Raw genomic sequence first — 16,211 nt, 5'->3', positions numbered from 1 at the left:
ACAGTGTAAAGGAGACCGGTACCAATTCAGGTGACCGGCTCCAAATCTGAGTCTCTCTCTCGGCTCCGAACTCTCTGGCACCAAGTATACTGATTTGTCTGATCCAGTAGGCTTTGGGTCCGATGGAGTTATCTTTGCTATCTTCTCTGGCGGTTCCGAGTGGCCAGAAGAAGATGAAGAAGATCTCTTGGCAGGTTTGTCAGTTTTAGCAGATGGGGACTTGGACTTACTGGAGGTTCTCTGACCTTCTAAAGTTTCAGAAAAGGGAGTCTTCAGAAGTCCTCTTACAATCACTTTGTTTTTCCTCTCTAGTAAAACCCTAGAGCTAAAAGAATGGCAGAAAGTACATTACTCTTGCAAATGGATGACTCCGCAGCAGTATACGCATATACTATGTCCATCGGTTATGGACATTTTCTGCGAGCATTTCTGGCATTTCATAAAGCTGGATGGCTTTGTTTCCTTCTGGTCCTTAGACATTATCACAAAATGGGCAACAAGACACAGCTATTTTTATACTAATTGAATATTAATACCACACTATAAGAGTATACAATTCAAACACACACACACACACACACATATATATATATATATATATTTATGCACACCACACACTAATATAATATATCTAAAGATTTTCAAAAAGACTACAATAAACCTTTAATGATTTACAAGAGAAAAAGAAAGGGAAAGGAAGTTAGCTTTGCCCTCTAACTTAAATGGGCGCTTGGCCCTCTAACTCAAACGGGCACGAGCTAAGCTAAATACAAGCTTAGAAGAAAAGGATTACATACAGTGAGTTGGACGCACTTCTAACTTAAACAGTGCGACAACAGGAGTGTTTAACAAAACCCTAAAACCACAGGTTAGGAAGTTTAGACGGGATAGAAAGAGGAAGGCCTGATGGGAAAAAGGCGACGGACAACCACAAGTGCAATGACTGTTAAATATATGTAAACAACACGCACACCAAAAGTGAAGTAACACACTATAGAAGTTATATAACTAACTATGTGTAAAAAAACTAAGAATAAAGACAATTTGTTTGAAAAAATTCAACACTTAGCAACGGCCAAGATGAAGAGCCTCCGAACTGTTTAACGGCAAACGAGATCTGGGTTAATTACACCAGTGCATGATGGGATAGAGATTCAGCCACGGGCCAAGTGTAAGACTTTGAGCTTTAGTATACAGCCAAGTTGGAACAGAGAATCAGTTCCAAACCCAACCAGTAAGAATGAAAGCGAGATAGGACAACATAACATCAGTACCGTTGCACATTTCTGTTTATGTCTGTATTGTCTGTTCACTATCATAGCATGGTACAGCTACTTAATGTAACATATGTGATGAAAAATTATTCTGACTGTAATAATTTGTACTGCTCATCAGTATGACTGAAAACGGTCAGCAGCCCAGCTCACCTAGCCATTAAACTAATGGAAATAAATTCTGTTTATCCTAAAATACTTCTGATGAGCTTGTTTGACACAGGTTACTATCATAATTCCTGTACACTACGATATATAAATGAAGTCGATAATAAAACATGTGCCTGCTTAATGCAGTATGAGCAGTAACCTATGAAGATTTTTTTGAAACCCATTTAGTGAGTGTTCCTGAACCGAACTTCAAAAGTCGTTTCAAGAAGAAAGATCACTGCTTGGTGAAATCTGCATACTTACCTTTCATACCACTGCCCTCCTCCTGAAATGTGTTCCGAGAGGTGCCCTGCTCCTCTGTCTGCTCACTACCCGATGATGCTATGCTGCTCTGTGGAGATAACGGTGCATGATCAGATGGGACAAAAGCAGGTCGCGTACTAAGTTCCTCTTGACTTGTCCAGTCACTAGGAGCTTGTTGGTTTGAAGGAATCAAAGACACAGAACGCTTTAATGGGCTGGGATGAATTTGGCATGGATTAACTGCAAAACAAAGATATTTAGTTTGACTTGGATTCTTTCCTTACCATTAAAAATGAGGCAAGTACATTTCACTTTCACTAACCAGAGCAAAAGATAACCAAATATCAGCACTACAGTAAATTTGCTATCTAGTGATGCTAAAAATAGAATCTGAAAAACAAAATGTCAACAAGAAGAGCACTACAACAGATTTTACTTCCTGGTGGCTGAATCTCATCACATCAGAGTCACCTGTTCAGTGTACTGTACACATGCACATGCTTGAAAAGTGGAATATTGCACATTGATAAAACATGATCTTTTAAACGTTGTGTATGCGCTTACATTTTGGTGAGGTTTATGTTATCGCTGTTTACCATGTGAACTTCAAAAATATTATCTGTTTAACATTTAAGGCATCTCATGGGATATGTTTTGCTGCAGTATCACTATCATGCATTTCAAATCAGGCAGGAGTTGGCACTACCATCACAGTTCCTTTTTTTTTTTTTTTTTTTGGTTTGTTTATTCTGGGGATTGGAAAAATCCAATTTTTTTTTTGTCCTCCTCCTTCATCCCCCCCCCCCCAAAAAAAAAAAAAAAAGGTACTTCCTTATTATAGCAGCCCTGACAAAATTCAAAGTGGCTTTGGCAAAATCTGCATTTGCACTTGTTTGCTTGGGAGAGATGAGATTTCCAGGCTTAAATAACCTTGATAATCACGTCTTAATGATGAACAGAAAGAAAAGTAAGGCCGCTATAATAAGGAAGTAAGCCCGGCGGAAATGTCATGGCTTAATGAAATGTAAACCAAAGAAATCCTGCAGTATGTAATACACTCCAAGCGAACAAGTGGAAATGCAGATCAACGGACACGATAATGCAATGGCTTAATTAAATATAAAGCAAAGAAATCCTGCAGTGTGAATACACTCATTACGAGTAGAGTCTTACATACAGCAGGAGTTCTTTAAAGTATACTTCAGTGAATCATGTCATTTTACATTGTAAGTAACGTTACTCAGTAAAGCAAATGACACTTGTGTTACATACTGGCCGAATTGCTGAAATTATTACTGTCCTGTGAATTGTGATAGTGAATGCCGCAAGAACATGAACCGGCTTAATAAAATATGGTACTTCTTTACTGTTACCAAAAAAACTAATGCTACTTGTGAATGATGTAAAGGGTACCACCTCCACTGCAAATTCAGTGCATGACAAAAGATATACATCAATCCTACTACCTCTAAAGCAGAGGTTTTGGCCACGAATAGGCCTCAGGCAACTATGCGTCAACTAGGGGCCTGAGAAATAGAGAAGCTGGCCAGAGAAATATGGTACTAAGCAGTCAAAGCCAATCTGCTCATCCCAGAGAACAGGGACACCCATCTGGGTGTCCAAGAAGTGCATATCCTGTACCTGTGACTCAGGGATGCACAAAACCCACACTCACAGGTACCTGGGAACATGTCCTATTTTGGGATCAGCATAGTGGACAATGCACCACTTTCTGACCAGTGGGGAAGGTAGATGTGAAGAGCATTTAATGAAAAATGACCCGTGCAGTGTGGCTGCAGTTTAAGGCTTGTACCTACCTTTCCTGGTACCCATACACAACAGGGGTCGGGGGTGTATGGGTTCATATAGCATGACAGCTTGAAGGTTGACAGGGAGGGTCTCTTCAATCAGAAAATAGAGGGAAAACAAGGCAATCCTACACTACATTACAATCAGCCTAAAAAGAGAAAACACTGAAATAGAGAATACGAAGGTCAAGAACCACAGATGAGCAGATTCTGTCAGAAAGCAGTAAAAAATAATATGGAAAGATGAAAATTAGTCTTAGTGAAATAAATGTGGGAAACAAAGTGAGGAACTGAATACAGTACTCTAAGAAGAAATGGAAGAAAAAAGAGACAACCAGCATGGGAAGCACTGAATTAAAATAGAAATGTATGAATGAGAATGAAAAATGGTGGAGGTGATAAAAATGGCTATGAGAAGGAAAGATAAAGTGTGTGTAATACAGCAAAATACTGACGGTGAATAACAGCTGAAATTCTTCAGACAATAGTGAAAAAGAGAGTTTTGTAGTATACTGATTTTCAAAGACACATGGAGAAAGTCTAACAATGCAAAAGAAAAGCAAAAAAAAAAAAAAATTAATAGCTCAAACAGAATTAATTGAGTAAAATGGGATAGTACGTCAGACTAAAAATTTGGACAGACAAATGGACAGAATGGAAGAAAAGAAAGGGAAACCATGGAAAAGGAACCAAGGGCTGCCTGTCCTTATCCTTGCGTTTTTTTTATGAATTGTGGTTGTTGGCTGCTCCGACGGCATGATATAATTAAATTTCCTACCAAAATAATGCCATGTGAAGTCAAAATGGCGTTTGATAGTGCGTTTATTAAACCTAGCACAAAACCGACAACCTGTGATGTCGTGGTCTGGGCCTAGGCAAGGCATACAATAGGAATGGAAGTCCTTAATGAGGTATTTGCTTCCCACAAGAAATACAATTGTTAACTTTTTCTGACATCGGACTGAGGCAAGAAAATGTTCCCCAACGGGGTACTTAGCTTTATTGAAGACTTCGGACTGAAATTCAAATCAAAAATCTCAGGAGTCGGCCGACCGGCACTTGCGAACTGCTTCTGCTTCGGGCACCGCGCGTCAAGAAAGACTGAAGAAAATGGTGTCGGATGCCTCTTATATACCCCTGGTGCACTGACGTCAGGGAAGAAGCGACAGCAACCAACGCCAGACCAACACTTTGGAATTCGGGCCGACTGCGGGACCGCCTGACTGCAGGACAACCCAAGTGTGATGACTGCAGCAGGGTAACACGATGAACATCCAAGGATACTTTGGGGTGGCTAAGCTACAAGGTCCATGCTGCTTATATCACTAAATGGTACAAGAGTTGACAATAGTTGTGTAGAGAACCATCAGATGAGCTATACAGCATCTCTGTTTAAAAAGAAAAAAAAAAAATCAATGCTGCATAGCTGGACTTTGGTGGGGCGAGTGTGTAAGGAAAGGGCTCAACAAGCTTAAACGACAGAAGACAAAGTATGCAATTCAAGCATACTGCATTGTCAGATGGCAAGAAGGAGAGGAGAAACTGACTCCGGGAAAATAAAACGAAGGGGCTCCTACAAAAGAGATGTTACGACAAAACTAAATGCAATAAAATTGTAGTTCCTTTTAATAACAACATAACATACTTTGCTGTGTATTATGCATTCATTTCTCTAAGCAACAGTTTTGGACTGGTTACAACAGTAGATCTTCAGAGAGAGTACTGCAACACTAAATCATAACACCTGGGTTACTTTTCACCTACCTTACTTCACACCAGCAATCTTTTCCCCTATAAGCAGTTCCTGAGAAGACTGGCAGTGGTCTCACAACAGTGTTCTCAGATCTGTGGCTGATGCATAAAGGCTCCATTTAAAAGAAGTGCCCTTGGGGTTTTCTTCAGTCCTTTGATCCACTTCATATGGAATATCAGTGTTAATAATTCATTCTTGTCAAAGTTGACTTTTTTTTGTTTACAGCTAAATCGCTGTGAAGTACTTTAATATAACAGATAATGAGTTACATATTGCTTCTTAAGGGGGATGATGAGGGGACTAGCTTTACTGTTACTATCCTGAAAGACCTGCTTTTATGGCAAATATACTTACCCAGAACTATACTGTCTTCATAATGGAGAATCCCTGTGATAACAAATAACATTTGTGTAGTATGTCAATCAGTATCATAAGTATTTCACAGTAAGAAAGAAAATCTCTTCAGAAAAATCAAAAGCCTTGTAACTTTCAAAAAGATGGTGCCTGTGTATTATGCATGAATTTCTCTAAGCAACAGCCAGTGGTCTTCCACAAACTAGAATATAAATTTCACAGTGCCTAGGTAAGACTTGAACAATGTATCGAAATACATTCAAAGAATCTGCCATCTCCACTGCCACAGAAGAATGAAACCCTGACTGCAACCCAAATGACTGGAGTTTCATTAACAGCTTGGGCACATGCTGGAGCTAGCGAGTGATGTGGCTTTGTCAACTCGCCTTTCCTCAGTGATTTGTGTGGAAGCGCATACTCAGGGTGTACATTCCTATGCTTAAGACCCTGGTAGAGACCAGAGACCCCACGGGTGCACTGGCTTCAAGGGGATCAGTGTTATCCTACTAAGTTCAAGTCACTGATGGAAGTGACTCACCTTCATGGACACACATTACATGCACAGCCCTGGGTGTGTTACTAGGTATATGCAGTAGAGTAGGGGGCTACAAAAACAGCCCAACCCCCAAAAGCTACATACATGACAGCTCCAACCCCAGTATACTGGGAATGAATGGGCCAGCCGAACGAGAAAGATTCTGATAGCTGGCAGGCAGCAGGGCAACATGTTTCAAAATTTATTGCTCAAAGTACTTAAGCTTTACTGCCGTCACCTTTTCTTTAAGTTAAAAATGTTCACATAAAATGGATTTATGTAACAGTGGATAAAGTCTTACAGCCTGTATAACAAAGTCTACCAAAACAGTGAATATTGCACAAAAATGTGTGCATCCAGATGTATTAAATTATCATAGTTAGTACAAAATGCAAAGAATTACCAAAGGTTGCAGAAAATGTCATATACGACCACCAATGGTACCTAGGGCTGTAGATTATTAACTCGTTTACAGCAAGTTTAGAGTGATCTCTGTGTCTTGGGACAATAACAATTATAGGTGCAGTACAAGTAAAATTACCCCCAGCATCTTTCCATTCTATTGGATGGAATTTGGAACAAAGTTTAAGACATTGTGTCATTCATCAGCTTGACTTCTCACTCCCAACTCTCCATCACAAAGTAGCAAGCTACTTTTCACCTGTACAACAGACAGCTCAGCTGCTTACTTTTACTGATCTCTTATTTTCACACCCTCTGGCACTCATTTCTGAGAAGACTGCAGAAGTGCATGGAAGGAGAACAGGTGTCTACAAATCAGTTATGTCGGATTGATCAGATAAGGAATCTTGGTCAGGGTTGGGGGGGGGTTTGTATACAAATGCTAATGTTGAATTTTAATTGGTGGTTCAGATGATGTGCAAGGAGGTAAATGTATTTAGAAGTTTTTTTCATTTTAAATGCTATAAAGTTCATGCTCTGCAACTCCTCGCTGTAGCAGTTTCTTCATTTTTTGTATACTTTTGAGGAATTATTAATAACTGCACTAGGTCTGGTCTACATTTTACTTCATTTTTCAAGCTTTTTTTCCTGTGTGTGTCATTGTTGAGAGGATGTTTCTGCTCAGATGTGAAATCCCCCAACACTTCCGTCACCCTCCCTCCATTGTGTGAAATGAGGTTGGACTCCCAAATGCAAGGAGGACAGGTCATTCTTTGTATAATGGTACACCTCGCATTCATCTGCATGTCTTTTTCCCCTGACTGATACAAACAGAATACCACTTGCTGCTGCCAGAATAAGTGCATAGTTAAACAGAGATCTGCTGAAAAAAGAGAGGCCAAGTGGGAGTAAAGAATAGTGAGAAGAGGCATTTGTTCATAAGTCTGACTCCTGGAACAGAATGGCTGGAGAATCTGGAAAGTTTTTCTTCAGAACATACACTGAGTAGTAACACAAGTTTGTTTGTGTCTTTCGGCTTTTCCCGGTTAGGGGTCGCCACAGCGGAACTCCGGTCCGCTAATGATTGGCAGTTAATTTTTACGTACCGGCTTGCCAGGCCTGACGCACAACCTTCAACGAAGGTACACCCATTCACGCATGTCTCCACACAGAAGACGCTCTAGCTGAGAATCGAATCTGACAGTGTCTTACTGTGAGGCGACAACACTACCGCAGCACCACCACAGCGGGTGAGTAGTAACACAAGTATACCTGTTAAATATTAGTTAGTGAAATACTATAAAATGCTGTAAAAGATTAGGCTATTACATTTGGTATGCAACTGTTTCTCAAATACTTATGGTAAGTTCTGCAATGTAAAGGCTGTGATCAAAGTTTGTAAAGAAGTTATAAAAATACAGAAGTATAGCTAAGGCAGGACAAAGCAAAAGAGTTGGGCTGTCCCAAGTGAAATATGCTATGGGGCACTACTAGTAATTGCTGACTGGGCAATATTAGCAGAACAGGTATTCAGAAATGAATGCCGATTCTGCATTAGCATTCAGGGCTGAAGTACTTCATGTGTGGTACTCTTAACTGTAACCAAAGTTTACTACAGTTTCAAGTAGAAACCCTACTTTGTTCACAATTCAAGGAGACAGAACTTTTTTTTCCCTTCCACAAAACTTAGTTGATGGAAACCAAATAAGGAAACTACACTTGGCAACTGAAAGGTTAGCTATGGATCTGACAAAAAACATATGCTCACAGATTTACACTACGCTATTGATCTAGTGGACCATTTGGAGCCTAGAAACAAAATCTCAAATCGTAAGCACCCATTGACATGGACTAATACCTAGTTTTGACCCCTTTCAATAAGAGCTTGAGACACCAGACTTGGTGCACAATTACAACTGCCCATCCATTCTTCCATGTTACCCTTGGATACAGGGAGCTACTTTGCTTTATGTCCAAGAAAAGTCTACTCCATAAAAGAGGTATTTCCTTGTAAAGATTTCTATCTCACCAGTAGACCATGTTTATGTTCCAATGGAAATTTAGATCTCCTGAGTAGGTGTTTAGGGTGTTTGTTTTGTGGATAAGCAGGAGGTCGCACAAGACTGGATCCATTGAGGCTCTGTAGGCTAGACATAGAGCCTATTACAAGAGGGGGCTCTACAGTCATCTGCAAACTTGATCTGTCACAGGCCCACGATGTCAGCTTTGGTATCAGAAAAGTAAATACCAATCAGAAGTGATTTAAGGACCACATAATGGGTTCTGTCAGTAAATTCGTTTGCTATGCAGTGGGTAATATAGGTGTTTGCATTTAGTTCGATTAGCTCATCAATAATGCTAGAATGTGGAACAGTATCAAAGGCCTTGGTCAGTTCCAGGTAGGCAGAGTGAACCAATTTGCCTGTTTCTAATGCACTTGTTCAAAGAAGTCCATCAGATTCAGGAGGCAAGATCCACCTGTAACAAACCCAAAGTGGCTTGGGGCCAGGGCATATAGACTGCCTATGTCCATGTTAATAACTTTCATAATGATGGCGTTCAGCTGCCCTACAGATAAGGCTGGTGAGGCTTGTAGGTCTGTAGTTTCCAGGATCATTAGTGGGTCACCCTTGTGGAGTGGGATAGCTACAGAAAGGTTGATATCTTTTCCACAAAGACAGTGGGCTGAGATTGAAAAGGCTTAGTAATAAGTCTACCAGATAGTGTCTACTGCTGACTAGAAAGTTGCCTGGTGCATCATCATGACTGATGAATGTAATGATTTTGGACTTGGAGAGAGAGAGGGAGAGAGAACGCACTCCAGAGACATATCTGGAAGTGATCAGAAGGGTTGGTGTGGGTATGCTAAGGTGATGGGGAAAGTTAGGAGGAGTAAACTTTGAGCTAACTGTGTCTGCTAATGTGTTGGCTATGTCCTTAGGAGATAAGTGTTGTTGTTATTATGTATTCGCTCTGAGCATTCCTGGACATTACCTCTACAGTTTCTGACACAGCTGAAGGCGGCCTTACGATTGCCCACAACACAGATGGCAATTTTTAATTTGTACTTGCATTGGGGGAAATTTGATTTTGTTTTAATGTTCTTTACTGATCATTTTGACTTCACCTCTAGATGACTGGATATTGTTTGCTCTTACATGCTACTAATTTCTTACTCTTACTATGAAGTTTATTTAAACTGTGGTGCCACCATAGAGGTTTGTTCCTGCATTAGGCATTGTATTTATGTCTTGTAGGGACCAATAATAATTCAATGTGTGGTTTGAAGTGAGCACAAAAGTTATCTGCAAATGTGGCAATGTACAAGATGGGTCAATGAGTTGAGGATGGTGTCTAAATTTCCTCAGGTCATTAATTAGCTGGAGTAGTTCTGACTTATAATAGTGTCTAAAGACAGAAGGGTTTATGACAAATCAGATTTTACCCTCACAGTTGACGTTGTTAAATACTGGCCAGAAATGACCAGTGATATGGTTAACTGTAGGAGTTGAGCACAGGGAGCTATAATAGAGAGAGCCAGATCCAATATTTTTGAACCCCTAGTTGGGACTTGAATCATTTTGTCTAAAAAGTTGGAATTAATAAAGTCTAGGAAAATTTCTGAATAGTTATCTGTTGTTAGTGGTGTAGGTTCCCATTAAATTGAAGGATAATGGAAGCCTCCCAAGAGAGTATCATTGGGTCTTTGGGGGATGTCAGTTTGTTTAAACAAGTCTCAACGGCTGCAAGTGACATGGAGGGGGTATGTGGTAGTTTGCTCTGATGTGTTATATGGTTTTACTTATAAGAAGGACATGGAGCAGTTTAAGGTTGTTGTCCTGCCTTAAGAGGCTGGAGGTTAATTAGCTTCTTAGGAGCATGAAAACACCCCCGCCAATAATATTTCAGCATGGAGTCTGAAAGAGTGGTATGTACTGAAACCCTGCAATACAGGGGTGCCAGAATTGTTCTGAAACCAAATTTTAGCAACTATGCAGATATCTATATTTTCAAGAGTTAGGAATGCCTATAAGGAGTCCAACTTCTTGTTTAGGCTGCTAAAACTGAACACTGTTGCCTTTACACAGTTTTGATTTTGTTGGGCTACATAGGTAATTTGAGGAGACTAATTTTGTCTAAAAAGGCACTATGGGGGAAGAAAAAAAAAGTTATGGCCTACATACAGAAGCCATGAGGAGAGGTACAGGCCATCTTTAGCAAAGCAGCTAGAGTTGTCAATCATCTCCTCCTAAGCTGCTATATGTTGGATCACCTTAAAATAACACCAACAGCTAAGCTAATAATTGAAGTAAACTAACCTGTCTTTATATTTGTAGCAATCATTCTTGTAGATGGTAGGATATTGCTCTATGCTAGTTTCACACATCATGTCCTCCTTCAATAATCCGAACAGGTGGTTCTCAAGTCATTCATTCCCATGTGCTCAATGACCACGTCATGTGTGCACCTAGGATGAAGGAACTTGAGGGCCCTAGTGACACTGCAGATCCTGGCACCTGAAAGGCAACTAACAGTTAAATTTTTTTGCTCAGCCAGGTAAGTGGTATATCTGCATGTCTGACTATGGCGTCCCCTATGGCTAAAACATAATCAGATGTACTGGCACGGCCTTGATGCCTTAAAGGCTTTGGCTTACCAGATGAGCAATCCCATTTTCCAGTTATGCATTCTGTAGTTTGTGTGCACGTTGTTTACCTGTTAATGTGATACTGAGTTTCCAGTCTACCAAACCTTTGTCTAGGAGGCCTTTGTGGTACCATCAAGAAATGTTTAAGTACCTCACTGTAAGCAGGCTTGTTAGTTTAGGACATGACTGTGCAAGTTAGGTGTCAGAACTCAACCTCAAAAAACAAGCCACCCAAGCGGAATCCCAGCATCAATAGGTTGTACAACAAAATAAAGAAAATCGTGGCTGAAAAAGTAGACAGGGCTATGCCCAGCAAGGCAGTAACTCGAGCCTCATCAATTTAAACAAGCAACTCAGGGAACTAATCAAGTCTTCTTCTTTTGGCTATACCTGGTTAGGGGTCGCCACAGCGGATCACCTGTCCGCTCATGACTGTCAGTGGAGTTTTACGGTGTCGAGTTGCCAGCCTGGCACCCAACCTTCCACAGAAGGCACACACACACACACACACACACACACACACACACACACACACACACACACACACACACACACACTAATGCCTAGGGCCAATTTAGAGTGTCCAATCTACCTACAGCATATCTTTGGGATGTGGAGGAAACCAGAGCACCAGGAGGAAACCCACACGACCACAGGGAGGACATGCAGACTCCACACAGAAGGCATCCCAGCTGTGGATCGAACCGGAGAACCTCTTGCTGTGAGGCGGCAATGCTAACCGCTGCATCACTGCGGCCACCCTAGGGAACTAAAAGTCTACCAAAGCCAAATTTAAGATAAAAATGACAACCCATGCAAAGGACAAACGCAATGCTTGCTTCAGCTATGTCCACAACCTCAAACGCAACACAAAACAAAGTGCCAAACTAACTGAGAACAGAGCCACTTATATAAGCAGACTAATTTAGCTCCAGTTTTTCCCTTCCTACCAGTCACCCCTCAGGAAATACTATTAACCATAACTGCAACAACTATCACAAGTGAGCAGGTCTTCAATGCACACTCCAAGGCCAGGAACTCTGCACTGACAGGCAAAGATACTATCCCAGAATGCCTCCTAAATAGCATGAAACATGGCCTATCAGGTCCACTACAATCACCATTCAACAACAGCCCTCAGACAGGCTTCATGTCAAGCGAATGGAGGACTGCAACTGTTCTCTCTCTGCACAACAGAAGGTAACATCATAGAGCTATTAAGTCTGTCTAATCTCATATTCAAAGCCATGGAAAGAATAATCATGAAAATGTTAAATAATGACACACAAAACAAAGTCATAGGATCCAACCAAGTTTAGTTTTGTCAAGGGCAAGTCATGCCTACTCCACCTGGTGGACATATTTGAGAATGTCACTACAGCCATGTACAAGGGCAAAATGGTGAACACTGCCTACCTCGAACCAGCCAAAGCATTCAATAGAATACCTCAAACAGACATTGCATATCAACTCACTGAACGAAGCATAAACATATATTAAATCACTCAGTCAAGACGCAAGGAGATAGAATGGGGCAGGTTGCATCCACAAACAGGCCAGTCACTAGCAAAATCCCTCAGGGCTCAGTGCTGGGGACACTCCTTTTCAGCATCTACTTTTCTGAAGTCATGACCAATGTCAAAGGCCTCTGGCTGACAAACATTGCAAATAACTGCAAACTAGACAAAGTCAATGAATCCCCCAAAGACAAATACCCCTAGAGTAGGCCTGGCACAGACAAATAACTGGTGCCAGAGCCATGGCCTAAAACTTAACGCAAAGAAATGCATAATAGCATCCTTTGGAAAGATGGCTAAATTGATAACACACCCATAAGAGTAGACACAGAGGTCAGGGATTTGAATACACATGTACACAGTAACCTGGCCTTTCACCACAATGAGGCTGCGTTAGTGAGAAAATCATTCTATGCTGAAAAACTTATAAACAAGGGGTATAACATCTAGCGCCAAGGACGCCACTGATCCTCTGAACATGTCCCTCCTTAGAACAGTCACAGTACAATGCACCCTTTGGTATACATCTGACCAGGCATTTGCAACAAGTGGCATGTCCACAACGGGTCCTCACAAAAAGAACACAGAGTGTGAACAGCATGTTCCATCTGGGTCGCCTCAAAGCCCTATCCTTGTACCTATGCCTCTTACAGACAGAGGCAGCCTATAAATGCTTGACAACCCATTCTCAAAGTCTATATCCAACCTTTAAAATTACCCTGGGGATCAAAGCATGCAAGATACATTTGGGAAAGCATGACTAGGTTAAAAAGGCCTCTAGAGCAACTAGCCTAGTAAATCAACTAGGAACCTATGAAATGACGTATACTAAATTGCAGGCAATATTAACAAATCCACCAGGATGGCAGTAGCTCAACTAGTGTGGAAAATAGAAGTCCAAGCTACTAATTAAGAACCATGAGCTGGAAACACCAGTGTTTCATATCAGTAAACAAGGACAAACTGGGAACAATATATCTAAAGTTCAGATGGTGAGCCATAGACGGTGAAAAATAAATGAGCTTTAAGCAATCATGACAAATCCATTAGACTGACATGAACACAGCCACTTCAGAGGCTAGGAGTCTCATTTCTGTTAAGAAAGAACTGACAACTGAACATCTCCTCAATGGATGAGAATTAAATGTTATAGTCAAAACTGCACACGATAAACAGTGCACTTCTGCAGAATGACCCGTCTGGGAATGGACAAGGTTAATGTCTATAAAAACAAAAATCACAGACAGGTCTGCAGGAAGCTTTGAAGGAATGAGTATTATAGCGGAACAGAAAAACTTTACTGCCATAAATTTTCTTGGCTAATAAACTTCTGCCAATTAGAAATAGAGCCAAGACCTAACATACAGTGGCTGCTGAATTAACAAAGATGTGACCATGGAATAACATGTACACGTACATTCCTGCTTTTCATTAAGTAATAATGATCTGTAGGTTCAACTGCATACAGGCTAGTACAGACACAGGTATATGTTGAGATAAAGAAAAATGTAAGCAGTTTGCCACCTTCAACATTCTCTGAAGCAAGCACTGGTGACAAAACAGATGACGAAGCCAAAGGGAAAGGCAGAGAAGTGAAAAGTCAAACAGTACCCAAAAGGAATATCTAATGAATAAAAAGACTGCATTAACAAGGCTATGAATGCAAGAAGGTGACCCACTGATAGGTAACACTAGGGGAACTGATCATCTTATTTAAAGCTACATCTGAGTTATGGATAATACTGACAGATGCATCATCTCCGAGAAGCACAGAAACCTGATGAAGAAAATGATTTAAAAAAAAAAGACGAGAGAGAGAACTTTGCTCATCTCATGCAACTCTCAAGTGTGGGAAGAGACGGGACAGATCAAAATGTTGAACTATGAGGCAATATCGCAAATTCTGAGCATTCAAAGTGCAAGCCATACACATGGCCCGATTGTGTGTGTGTATAAATGCATTATATATATAGCTATATCTATATACACACACACACACATGTATATATATATATATATATATATATATATACATATATACACACACACACACACACACACACATAAATACCTGGATTCACTTTAGAAGCTCGAAATACTGAAATATCGAAATTCAGTATTTCGAGCCCATAAAGTGTAATCCTGAAAAGAACGAAAACTCAGAAGCACGAAATTCAAAACTTCGCATACTGGTGATTTTGAATTAGCGCTTCTGGTGTTTCCCTGTGGTTATGGATGACAAGTGTTTATGTGTTAAGGATTTTGGGTAGTGGCTGTGGTGTGTGTCAGTGTGTTTTGTTGCTGTGATGTGTGTGTGCGAGGAGAATGTAGCTTGTGTGGTGGTGTTTTGTGTGTTTTTGTATGTAGTGTGACCTCGGAGTTAGAATATTTAACTGGGGGGTGCAGGGGGGCTTGTCCTTCTTTTATGTAGGACAGAGCTTGTGTCTGTGTGTGGGGAGGAAGGTGTGTGTTTGTGTACAGCTGAAGCGCTAATTCAAAATGCGAGATTTTGAATTTCGCACTTCTGAGTTTTCGTTCTTTTCATGATTCCTCTATGGGGTCAAAATACTGAATTTCAATATTTCGAGCTTCTAAAGTGAATCCATATCTTTCTCTCTCTCTCTCTCTCTATATATATATATATATATATATATATATATATATATATATATACATACACATATATATATATATATATATATATATATATATATATATATATATATATATATACATATATATATATATGTAGATAAATATATATATAGGTGTATGCATAAAACACACACACACACACACACACACACACACACATATATATATATATATATATATATATATATATATATATATATAAAATATTTCTGATCACCAGGAAGGAATGGTGGAAAATGAGGTAAATAGACACAATCTGAAAAGCTGGCCTCAGCTGAGAATTAAAACACTATGGAGTCACACCAAGTCAGAACAAGAAAAGGGTTGAAGGATTCATGCAGGCACAAGATTCATGAACAAAAATTCCACCTCCAGTCAAAAAAGGAAAAAGGGTGGAAAGGTGGTACCATGGCACAGTGAAAATTTCAGGCAAAAAGTACAATTGTGTGAGTAGAGTACCACAATAGTAGATAAGATAGATCACTGCTGTATCGGTTCTTAATACTTGGTCTTAGCCACTAATGGCCTGCATGTTTGGCATGATTTCCAGACCTCAGGATCCTTGCCGATGCATGTAGTAGTTCCAACCCCTGGTTTATCTGAACATTCCAGTACAATGAGGACAATTACTCAAATCATTTTAGAGTTTTCTTGCCCAGAACCCCGGCAAGGGCTCTAAAGGTAACCACAGCAGAGAGTCGATTATCCGAACTAATTGGAACCTAGGGTAGTTTGGATAATCAAATCTACATTGAACTGGATTAAAAAAACTTCTACAATCTTGTTTTTTCTGCACACAGGAAATAGACTTTTCAACCCATTCAGTGATTCCAGTGCACAATAGTGAATAT

The 16,211-nt window shown here is 40.2% G+C and overlaps 1 protein-coding gene across 1 annotated transcript in view; it reads right to left on the bottom strand.

Moving 5' to 3' along the window:
• The window catches only part of SAMD4B (sterile alpha motif domain containing 4B), a gene marked incomplete in the record, with an annotated part of 1,390,985 nt that overhangs the window by 976,194 nt on the left and 398,580 nt on the right, over positions 1-16,211 (bottom strand). The window contains 1 exon segment of the mRNA XM_044063650.1: positions 1,689-1,928. Within this exon segment, the coding sequence (XP_043919585.1) occupies positions 1,689-1,928 (240 nt within the window).

Source organism: Protopterus annectens, chromosome 1.part0, assembly GCF_019279795.1.
Source record: "Protopterus annectens isolate FY-2018-M chromosome 1.part0, PAN1.0, whole genome shotgun sequence".
In the NCBI taxonomy this organism is placed as follows: Eukaryota; Metazoa; Chordata; order Ceratodontiformes; family Protopteridae; genus Protopterus; species Protopterus annectens.
The sequence above is the reverse complement of the archived record's forward strand: the minus strand, read 5'-3'. Positions and strand labels throughout refer to the sequence as shown.